Source organism: Hyaena hyaena, unplaced genomic scaffold (assembly GCF_003009895.1).
Source record: "Hyaena hyaena isolate Hyena2069 unplaced genomic scaffold, ASM300989v1 scaffold_111, whole genome shotgun sequence".
Lineage (NCBI taxonomy): Eukaryota > Metazoa > Chordata > Mammalia > Carnivora > Hyaenidae > Hyaena > Hyaena hyaena.
The window spans coordinates 1,470,141-1,482,270 of NW_024080743.1; the positions used below are offsets into that span (position 1 = coordinate 1,470,141).

Consider the following 12,130-nt stretch of genomic DNA (forward strand, 5'->3'; position numbering starts at 1 on the left):
ATGAACTAACAGAAATGCTATCATTTGCTGATTCGAAGGGGCACATGTACCCCAATGTTATTAGCAGCTCTTTCAATAATGGCCAAATTATGCAAAGAGTTCAAATGTCCATCAACTGATGAATGGATAAAGAAGATGTGTACACACACACACACACAGACATACACACACACAATGGAATACTACTCAGAGATGAAAAAAGAATGAAATCTTTCTGTTTGCAACAATGTGGATGGAACTAGAGTGTATTTTGCTAAGCAAAATAAGTCAGTCAGAGGAAGACAGATATCATATGATTTTACTCACATGAGGAATTTGAGAAGCTTAACAGATAAATGCAGGGGAAGGGAAGGAAAAATAAGATAAAACAGAAAGGGAGGCAAACCATAAGAGACTGTTAAATACAGAGAACAGACTTGAGGGTTGCCGGAGGGGAGGTGGGTGGGGGGATGGGTTAAGTGGGTTATGGGCATGAAGGAGGACACTTGTTAGGATGAGCACTGGGTGTCACATGTAAGAGATGAATCACTGGGTTCTACTCCTGAAACCACTACTATACAGTATGTTAACTAACTCAAATTAAAAGAAAAAAGAAAAAGGGGCGCCTGGGAGGCTCAGTCAATTGAGCATCTGACTTCAGCTCAGGTCATGATTTCATGGTCTGTGAATTTGAGCCCCACATCAGGCTCTTTGCTGATAGCTCGGAGCCTGGAGCCTGCTTCGGATTCTCTCTGCACCTATCCCCTCATGCTGTCTCTCTCTCTCATAAATAAATACACTTAAAAACATTTTTTAAAAAAGAGGAAGAAAAATATAGTCAATATATGAAAACATATAAATGTGAAAATAAGGAGAAAAAAGCATTTCAAGTGGACTGGGGAGAAAAACCAAAACCCCCAGAGTAGGCTATAGGAGGAAGACTGGCCACTAATTAGCATAAAACAGCAAAGCCATAAATCAGCGGAGCAGGCACACATTTGGAAAACAAGAAAGTGCAGTTAAGCTGGGCCCCTAACATCCAGGGCACAGTAGAGAGTCACTGACCAAATGCACATGTGGACTGTGCAGCCAGAAACGCAAGAAGAAAATAATGATCTTGGATAAGAAAAGATCTATAATTAGGAACAGCATGTAGAAAGCAGTATATTTTCCCCAGTGGGGAAAAAAAAGGTGTACTTAAAAAAGAGAAGACCTCTCAGAATAGGGAATCAAAAAAGAGGAGAGATCCAGGAAAACGTCTAGAGCCAGTGGGCTCCATCCCAGAATGAGGACAAAGGTGAGAGTTATTTGTCTTTCTGAAACAGAAATATGTGTTCTGAAGTCACTCTGAACGTATGGAAGCACCCCGTTTCCACCCTGTAAGCTTCTCACTCCTCCCACAGTGAAGCAGAACACCAGCTTGCAGTTGAGTGCCAAAAGTAGCTCATCAGAGAATGACATTCCTGGAAGACCAGCAGATGTTCTGGGGCCATAGCGATATTTCTCTTTTTCTAGAATCTAACCTTGAACTTGAATATTTGCACCTGTAAGAGGTTATATTTTCTTCCTCTTTAAGTGGCACTTTGAGGATGAACGATAGTAGCATCTAGTAGAGACCATTATGGGCTCTTGAGCCAGACAACCTGCTCAGGACCCTACTGTGAACTCCACTAGTTACTATGTAATCTTAGACAAGTCTGTGCCTCAATTTCCTCATCCCTAAAATGGTGATATCAGTAGTCTTGTCTCATCAGACTGCTTTGAAGAGTAAATTACTATAACACTTATAACCTGAATTTGGCACAAAATAAATCTGCAATAAATGTTATTATTTCATTATTTCCACCACTACCTAGTATTTTTACAGTTATTCCACAGATATATGCTATGCATAATCATTACCATTATGTATACAAAATAGTTTCGTATGTTTATAGATACATTTGGATAATGATCTAAAAAAAACCCATCTTTTTTAAAAATAGTTTATTGTCAACTTGGTTTCCATATAACACCCAGTGCTCATCCCCACAAGTGCCCTCCTCCATGCTCATCACGCCCCTTCCCCTCCCCTCCACCCCCATCAGCCCTCAATTTGTTCTCAGCTTTCAAGAGTCTCTCATGGTTTGCCTCCCTCCCTCTCCCCCACTATTTTTCCCCTTCTTCTCCCCCATGGTCCTGTTAAGTTCCTCCTAATCCTCCTATACATGCAAACATAATGGTAACTGTCCTTCTCTGCCTGACTCATTTTGCTCAGCATAACACCCTCAAGGTCCATCCATGTTGCTCCACATGGCCAGATTTCATTGTTTCTCATTGCCATGTAGTATTCCATCGTATAGATAAACCACATCTTCTTGATCCGTTCATCAGATGATGGACACTTAGGCTCTTTCCATGTTTTGGCTATTGTTGAGAGTGCTGCTATGAACATTGGGGTTCATGTGCCCCTATGCATCAGCACTCCTGTATCCCTTGGGTAAATTCCCAGCAGTGCTATTGCTGTAAAAAAAACCAAAAACCTCAATCTTTATGAGATGTGGTAGTGCACAGCACTTCACTGAAGTGTGTTCAATTTAAAAGATAGTATGTGAGGTGCTGTGAAATATTCCTGGTTAACCCTGACACTGCAGCTCTGAACTCCTGTTCCAAAAATGCTAAGGACAAAGCAAGAACAGGGCTTTATTAGTAGAATTCACATTGCTGATTAAAAAACAGAAACAAAAAAACATTTATCTGTAAAATGCTCTCTCCATGTAGCAAATCCTGAAATGTCTTGCTTTGGTCAGAAATCAAACCAGATGTGGGCGCCTGGTGGCTCAGTCAGGGTTGAGCGTCCGACTTCTGCTCAGGTCATGATCTCACAGCTCGTGAGTTCAGGCCCTGCATCGGGCTCTGTGCTGACAGCTCACAGCTTGAAGCCTGCTTTGGGTTCTGTGTCTCCCTCTCTCTCTGCTCCTCCGCTGCTCATGCTCTGCCTCTCTCACTCTCTCAATAATAAATAAACATTAAAAAAAAAAAAAAAAAGAGGGGTGCCTGGGTGGCTTAGTCGGTTAAACGTCCAACTTTCGCTTAGGTCATGATCTTGCGGTTCGTGGGTTCAAGCCCCGTGTCGGGCTCTGTGCTGACTGCCAGACCAGAGCCTGGAGCCTGTTTCAGTGTCTGTGACTCCCTCTCTCTCTGACCCTCCCCTGCTCACACGATCTTTCTCTCTCCTAGAAATAAATAAAACATTAAAAAGAAAAAAAAAAGAAAAAGAAATCAATCTGGATGTATTTCCTGAGGCAAGCCCTTACCCAGAACTGGTGAAGTGCTGTGGGGAAGAACAAGATGAGTTCTGCCCCAGGAGCTGCTACAATTCAGCCCTAACCCACCCTCCTACACTGTTGGTGGGAATGTAAACTGGTACAGCCCCTCTGGAAAACAGTGTGGAGGTTCCTCAGGAAACTAACAATAGAACTCCCCTATGACCCAGCAATAGCACTGCTAGGAATTTACCCAAGGGATATAGAAATGCTGATGCATAGGAGCACATGGACCCCAATGTTCACAGCAGCACTCTCCACAATAGCTAAAACATGGAAAGAGCCTAAGTGTCCATCAACGGACGAATGGATCAAGAAGATGTGGTTCATCTGTACCATGGAATACTACATGGCAATGAGAAACAATGAAATCTGGCCATGTGGAGCAATATGGATGGACCTTGAGGGTGTTATGCTGAGCGAAATAAGTCAGGCAGAGAAGGACAAATATCATGTTTGCACGTATAGGAGGATTAGGAGGAACTTGACGGAGGAACAAGGGAGAGAAGAAGGGCAGAAATGGTGGGGGAAAGGGAGAGAGGCAAACCATGAGAGCCTCTTGAATGCTGACAAAAACTGAGAACTGATGGATGTGGGGGGAGGGGGGATGGGCATGGAGGAGGGCACTTGTGGGGATGAGCACTGAGTGTTATGTGGAAACTAATTTGACAATAAACTATTTGTAAAAACAAACAAACAAACAAAAAAAACAATTCAGCCCTAACCTAAAATCCCAAGGCTAATTAATGTTCAGGATTCATACCTCAACATAAATGTGTCCGTTCTCTGCCACAGAGAAGACCCCCTGAGAGGGCACGAGAAAGAGGTCAGTGTTATAGAGCTCCATGTTGAAAGTGATGTTCCTGTGGAGTGGGTCCTGAAAGCTACTGCGATTCCTCACTCTCTGCAGGCTGCAATTAAACTAATGAAAACAAACAAACGAAAGAGATAAATCATAGTCAAATGAAGGATGAAGACCCTAGAACTTTACAACCTTTGGCCCAGTCCCTAACTAAAGCCAACCAAAAGGACAACTTCTCACAAACTACCTACTACAAACAAATACATACCACCACAATTTCAGGTCGGCTGAAGAAGGAAGTGTCTCCTTCATCCATATCTCCTGGAAGTCCATGATCACCTGACTCCAAATCTTCATAACCATCTAGCCAGCCGCTGCTATCCCCAGTCGATGGAATCTGCATCACAATCTAAGAGGCAAAGAAAGCACAGTGTCATTAAAACACCAAATCACACAAACACCAATGTAATAATTCAGATGCAAACTGAAAATCTGACTTCAAAACAAAACAAAACAGGTCTCCTGAGTGGCTCAATTGTTAAGCATCTGACTTTGGCTCAGGTCATGATCTCACAGTTGGTGAGTCTGAGTCCTACATGGGGTGAACATGAGTCCCACTTCAGGTAAAAAAACGAGTCCCAGGTAAGCCCCACTTCTCTCTCTCTACCCCTCATAGGATTCTCTCTCTCTGGGCTTGTTCACTTTCACCCTTTCTTAAAAAAAAAAAAAAAAAAAAAGAAAGAAAACGAAAACTCCAAGGTTTTTTAGGATTTTATCTTCAAAGAGATTAAAAATAAAGAGAAACCCAGTGTACATTGAAATTAAAACTCAAACTAAAATATGCACCTTTCCTTGTGAAAGAATAAAACTTGTTTCAAACGGTGGGAAAACACTAGGCACTGGAATAGGGAGGGGTGAATGGCCCCTCCAGGCTAACCTGTAGGGGAAGGGGACTTCTCCTTAGGCCATATCTCTTTGTATCAAAAATTCTAAGAAATATTAAGAGCTGGCTCATTTGTATCCATTGAGATTTCTATACAGTTTGAGTTGGAAACAAAGTACCTAATGTCTACTATTAAGCCAGCCTCTCCTCATCCTACCTTTGTACTCCTCTATCTTTTCCTTATTTCCTCCCCTAGTTTCTGTATGGTGCAGGAAAGAATCCTGTTTTATTCTGTGGCAATCTATCTTAATGTTAGTTGAAATCATTATTCCATTATGTTTGTTCTAGATAACATAAAAAATTCACCTGAGGACTCTGACTCCATAAAAAAAATCCTAATTTCTTTTCTGTACATAGAATAGTCATATTTTTTGGTCTGATTTTGCTTCATGTGCTTATTTTCTGAATATGTTGCAAAACAAAAGTATATAGTAATTTTGGAAATTGCTACAAATAGTTATCACTGGAGCAAGCAGCTAAAAGAATCAATGAAGGGCGGCGCCTGGGTGGCTCAGTTGGTTAAGCGTCCGACTTTGGCTCAGGTCATGATCTCACGGTTTGTGGATAAAAGCCCCGCGTCGGGCTCTGTGCTGACAGCTAGCTCAGAGCCTGGAGCCTGTTTCAGATTCTGTGTCTCCCTCTCTCTCTGACCCTCTCCTGCTCATGCTGTCTCTCTCTCTCTCAGAAATAAAGAAAACATTAAAAAAATTACATTCTATAAAATAATCAATGAAGGGAGTAACACAGGAAGAGAAAAATGGCCTTTCCATTTACCAGGTCCTCACAAGAAAGTATTGGTGTACCTGAAGCAAGTACCTAGGGCATTTCTTACCCTAGATATTATTATCATAATAATACACACATATACACACACAGACATACACACATGGGCATGCGTGTGAGAAGAAAGATTTTAAGGGCTTAGGATATACCTTTCTTTTCTGAGGCAAATGATTTTTTTTTTTTTTTTTACATAACAAATTACCAGAGCCTCTTATTGGTGTTAATTTATATATAAGTTTAAAATTCCAAAGTCAAGTATATCAGTACTATATGCTATGCATCATATCTGGAAAAACTGGACAATATACGAAAATTAGTGTTGGAATTGGCAGGAATGTATTCATTGTAGAGGTCAAAGGTTAATAAATTATTCCAGTAACAATGGGAGACTAGCTGGGCCAGCCTGGTGTCGGGGAAAGATTAGTGGATGAGAGGTCAGGAAGCTGGATTCAGTCCTGGCTCTGCTGTTAACTAGTTCCTCAAATCTAAGCAAGTCTCTTAACTCCTGGGAGTTCAATTTCCTCACCTGTCAAATGAGGAAGTTGAATGAGATCATCTTAAGGTTCTTTCCAAGCTCAAACACTCTAAGTCTGAAGAATAATAAACTTGGGCCTATAGAGTCAGTCCCCACATGAGCCACACTGACAGAGCACCTGATCTCCAGTCTTTCCTCTGGATGGGTCAAGTGTATCTACTCAAGGACAGTGGGATGAATGTGAATTGAGAGTTGCGTCCTCCCTGTCCCATGCCAAAGCTGGACTAGGTGCTGGAAGCATAGACACACACATCATGTCAAAGCCGGACACGGGGATTTTGAGCCTTATTTTTACCATCAAAAGTATAACTTGAACTGCAAAATTAACACTATAAAGTTCTTTTGAAACTTGATGTTTCGAGTTCTTTTATTATTCACTGTCTAGTGTCTATTTCCACAAGAATAGGCTTCATCTGAAAAAAAAAAAAAGAATCAGATGAATGAGCTGACAGGAATGATTTCTGAGAAGTGCAGGTTAGCTACTGTAGTGGTTACCATTGGGGGAATCTGTGGAGTCTTCCTCTGGGGAATTTCAAAAGTAGGAGATTTTTTTCAATTTAGTCTCTTTCTTTGAGTTGGAGAGGGACACTAATAATTTCCTGAGGGCCATTTTTGGATTTCTCTTGTTTCTTTTGTTCACGAGGAAGGGAGAAGTCCTCCCACCTCTGGACAAGACTCAAATGAGGCCACAAAGACCAGGGAGCTGGCTATCTCAGCTGTGTAGACTCAGGGTCAAAGGACATCCAATATGTTGAGACCTGACACTTGGCTTTGTTTAGGCCTAGGGTATATGCCTCTGCTCATTTTCACAGAAATTTTAAGGTTGATTTTAAGGTAATATTCAGCAAAGATCTGGCAAAGGGCCAAGCTTTGTTTTGGAGAGCACTTACAGAGTTATAGTAAATCACGCCATCTGGGCCTGATCGCCGGTGCCAAGTACCACAGCCATTCAGGGGAGACTCCAAAATGAAGTGGGTTCCATTCATCTTGGCCTTGCAGGTAGGATCCAACAGGGTGAGCTCCATCCCTGAGTAGTTGCTGGCCTGAAACAACCACCACCAAAGACATAAGGGGGGCGCCCACAGGCAGTTCTGCAGCATACCGGAAATATGTATTGCCTGGTCTTCCCATACTGTACTGGTTGCTGGAGGCCTGCATCCCCTCTCCCCCCTTACCTCTCTTCCCAGCCTACCAATGACTGTGTTTGTTGGCTTTGGAAACTCAATAGCAAAATATTGACACACAAGGATCTGGAACCCCCTTTAACTGAGAATAACAGGATCCGGGTGAGAATCAAAGCCAAGGGGAAGTGAGCCCATCCAACTGAGAAAACAGTCTCAGGTCCTGGGAGTTCAAAAGTGAAAGAGCTAGAGGGAAATAACTACCACATTCTGGGGCAAGACAGGGAGGGAGGTAGCTTTCTTTTCTCTCCTTTAAGAAATTGCACTGACCTGAAAAGACTCTTTTTCTACAGATACGACCATCTTTTCATTGTCACAATTGACTGACAGGGAAATATCCACATTCTCTTGCACCTCCTTGGGCTCTTCGAGACCAGGAAACAGCCGTAAGCTGGGGACAACAGGGTCCCTTGGCTGGGCGGTCCCATCTTCTCCCCTTTCTGTCTGGTCTCTCCTGGCGATATTGGGGAATGGAAAGGGGAAACCTCCATTTCGGCCTCCCCCTCCCCGGATGGGTGGGTTCTCCAGGGCAGGCAGACTGCCAGGGCCCAGCAGGATCCGTAGCTCAGGAGGGATGGTATGGACTTCCTCATCTCTCATTTCCTCTGGTGGTGACAGAAGGCAAAACATTGTCAGTGTTTGATGCCAGGCCATGATTATCATCATGAGAGGCAAGTACAAGAGGAACTGGCATAGAATGAGTGTATGTGAAATTACTCTTATCAAGCAATGTATACAGGAGATGAAGAGTTAAGAAACCTAAATTCCAGTCCTGGTGCTCTTTCTAACTGCCTGAGTGGCTCTGGGCCAGTGGCTTACTTCTCTGTGTCTTGGTTTTCTAATTTTTAAAATTAAGAGGTTGGACAAGATCATCAGTCCTCTACATTCAAATCATTTGGGGAGATTGAAAAAAATTCCCTGTACCCATCCAGGCTGTGCCCCAAGCCAATTAAAATCAGACTTTCTGGATATCATTAAAACATATTAATGATGAGTTTATCATGTTATGTTTATCACATTATGTTTAATATGTTTTAAAGCTCCCTGTATGAGGGGCACCTGGGTGGCTCAGTCAGTTAAGCGTCCGACTTCGGCTCAGGTCATGATCTCACGGTTCGTGGGTCTGAGCCCCGTGTTGGGCTCTGTGCTGACAGCCAGCTCGGAGCCTGGAGCCTGTTTCAGATCCTGTGTCTTCCTCTCTCTCTGACGCTCCCCTGTTCATGCTGTCTCTCTCTCTCTCAGAAATAAATTTTAAAACATTGAAAAACATTTTCTTTTAAAAAAAAAGCTCCCTGTATGATTCCAATGTACTGCCAAGGTTGAGAACCATTGGACTAGATAATTTCTAAGGCACTAAAAGACATAAAAATCTATGATTCGAAGGGTGCTTGGGTGGCTCAGTTGGTTAAACTTCCAACTCTTGATTTCAGCTCAGCTCATAATCTTGTGGTTTGTGACTTCAAGTCCCAAGTCAGGCTCTGTGCTAACAGCGTGGATTCTCTCTCTCGGGATTCTCTCTCTTTCTGCCCCTCCCCAGCTTGTTCTCTGTCTCAAAAATAAATAAATGAACCTTAAAAAGTCCATTATTTGAATAAGTTATTGGGACAAGAGTATTTTTCAAGTGCCACTGAAATACGTCCCTTGAATCTAGAGATTCTTCAGAATGAATTCTTTAAGGATTTCTTGAAACAACATCTGCTACCTCCTTTTTGCCTGCTAAATTCTAACAGGTGTCTGAGCACCCTGGCCTTCTAGAACGTAATCCTGAAGGAGAAAAGAAAAGGCTGCTTAGGCACCTTTACTCCTTCAAAGGGAGAGACATATTTCCATATAATCAATACTCAGTGTTCTGTCCTATTGTCAACAATTTAGGGAAGAGAAATTTCCCCAGTATTGTTTATATCCAGTCTCAAAGTCAACACTTGAGGTCAATCCATCTCAGTGGGAGCAGGAAGTGAAGATGACTGGGGACATTCACTCTCCTTCAGTACTATCTTTTGGAAAAAGATGGCACAGCTGTATGGGTCCAAAAGAAGCCAGAGCTTTGGAGGATTTTTAATTTGCATATTGACAAAAACCTTTAAAACAACCCTTTGAGGTAGGGCCTATTTGTTCTCCCATACTACTGAGGAGGAAGCACCTGAGGCTCAGAAATTAAGAAACTTGCCCCAAGCAGTGAACAAATGGCCCATATTCCTATCCTTCAATCTATCAGCACTGCACTTGGTAGCAGTACCAGGGGGTGAGGATCAGGTTTAGGGATCAGAAAACTCTGGGCTTTGAGTCTCACTAGCCACAGGCTCTGGAAAACCTCAAGGACCTGTTGAAATTCCACTTTCTGCTCCATCCAACTGGGGTAATAACTCTTGTGTTCCGTCCGGGTGAGGAAGAGGAAGCACCTCATGACTGCTGTCCTATAAGATGCAGTCTGACCCAGGACTTCTCCCCCAGAGCCCCAGCCGCTCTGCATCTCAGCTGTCAGTGATTAGTAGGCACTTCTGAGAGAAGAAGCCAGACTAATTTGTTCTTAATGTAATCACAGTGAATTATGCGGTCTACAACAAAGTTCTCCAACATGCAATCAACTATACCAAAAAAATTTGGTACAGAAAAATCTGTACCAAAGATCGTTGCCTTAAAATAATCTACCATGATTCTAGAAAACCGGAAGCTTGATAGTAAAATGTAGTCAAATGAATCATCAAAATTTACAAGAGAAAAACGGTATCATATAAGCTGAAATGAGAGTTCCTCATTGGAAATATCCCCCCTCACTTGGGGGATATTTTTACCACAGAAAAAATAAAAAAGTCATACTTACCATTGTTTTCAAGCCGAAGATGGAATCTATTAGCCACAGGAGCCACTGTATATGATGTTACTGGACTAAAGCCATTGTCCAAAGCCCACTTGAACAGATTCTCTTGTGTTGAAGGAATATCATCTCTTACTGATTTGGTCATTATCATGGACCTTTCACTCTCTTTCCCAAAGCCAATACTGTTAGGAGCCTGAAGATAACAGCAAAATTTCACTCGTGAGTCTAAAACTAAACAGTGCTTTAAGTACAAATTCAATATCTGGAATGAACAGATTCTACACTGTATATGAAGGGACTATTTATTCTCTTGATCCCTACTCTCCGTGGGGTAAGAACACTGATGTGAAAATCTTCAGCAGCATATTAAGAGAAATCTATTCATGTTGTTTGATCGTACCATTTGGGTTGCTTATGTTGATAAAAATAATCCAATGATTGCTAAGTAGCTACACACTAAGTTTACCTACTATGCTACTAGAGCTAATGAAATGTTTAAATTATATATATTACATACCAAACTTTCCCTTATTTTTACTTAAAATGATGTATAAAGTATACAAATGTGCATGCTATGCTGCCAAAAATATGCCCATGCATATTTCTGAACCCTAGATTTAAATGAAAGAAGGCACAACCTAGTTACTTCACTGTGGAGACTATCTCATCTTTGTAAACTATTAAAATATTCCATATGGTGAAACGAGTGTTGATACTTCAGTTACAATTTATGACCACTTCAGCAATCTGTTAATTGTATTCATTTGTCCATGTTATTAACTGAAGATGCTTCGCTTTTGTGTTCTAAAAATTAATTAAGTTAATTTGGGTCATTGTCCCTCTAAGTACCAATATTGTATCCAGCAATACAAGTAAGCTGACTCTTACTTGGTAATTAGTTACAAAACTAGAACTGAATGATAGCAACCCCTTCGAGAAAGGACTGAGTGACCAGGAAACGGATAGTGAGTTTCCACATCCTCTGGCTCCTACAGCAGTGACTGTGTCAGATAGTGAAGGAGCTGAGTGTTGCGGAGGACATCCCAAAGCGAAGGCACCACATTTTCAACAACTGCTCCAACAAGACTGGAAAGCCCTTTCAGCCTGAAGATTAAGCCATTTTCACGCTGTATAAAAATCACTTTAATTTCCATGCCCACTTATTTTCTCCTGCATACATGCAGCATTTTTTCCTAAATTCTCATTTGTTTCCCATTCTGTGTGCCCCGAACATGACTAAATATTAATCCTTTCCCACTATAAAACCATCGAAGATTCACAGGCTCTAAGTTCTCTTGGCCTCTTGGTGGTGGGATATTGGCTGAGGACACATATTTTCAATTCAAAGCTTAAAGGATCTTCCCCAGTATATTCTTCTGTGACCCAAAGTGATTATCCAAAAGTGCCAGAGTGGCCAGTCACAATGATGCATGCAAAGGAGCCAGACAGAACTTTAACCATGCTTTGTAGCCATTTGTGAAAAACTCAGCTTCATAGGTTAGAATATTCTAGTTCTTACTCTGATTCAGAGAAAATTCCTTAGAGGAAGGAAGGGTTAAAAGAAAAAAAACTAAACAAAAATGCGGTAAAGAAGGATCCAATTAGTTCTTAAAACTTAGTTTCTTAGGCGCAGCTTCTTCTAGTCTTTAAAGCAGCATGTCGTTTTGATTGGCGGGAGTTGTAACACTGGCCTAAACAACACAGCTTGGCCTCATCTGCCCTAGTCTTTCATGTTGTTGGACAGCTGAGAAAATACGGTATTTCCAGAATACTATCATCACAAC

The 12,130-nt window shown here is 41.7% G+C and overlaps 1 protein-coding gene across 3 annotated transcripts in view; it reads right to left on the minus strand.

Moving 5' to 3' along the window:
* TGFBR3 (transforming growth factor beta receptor 3) overlaps positions 1-12,130 on the minus strand; it is a 208,871-nt gene that overhangs the window by 33,551 nt on the left and 163,190 nt on the right. For all 3 annotated transcript variants that reach the window (XM_039236461.1, XM_039236462.1, XM_039236463.1), the window contains 5 exons: positions 10,350-10,539; positions 7,799-8,133; positions 7,238-7,390; positions 4,355-4,495; positions 4,048-4,206 (listed from right to left, as the gene is read on the minus strand). In XM_039236461.1, the coding sequence (XP_039092392.1) occupies positions 4,048-4,206; positions 4,355-4,495; positions 7,238-7,390; positions 7,799-8,133; positions 10,350-10,539 (978 nt within the window). The remainder of the gene's footprint in view (positions 1-4,047; positions 4,207-4,354; positions 4,496-7,237; positions 7,391-7,798; positions 8,134-10,349; positions 10,540-12,130) is intronic.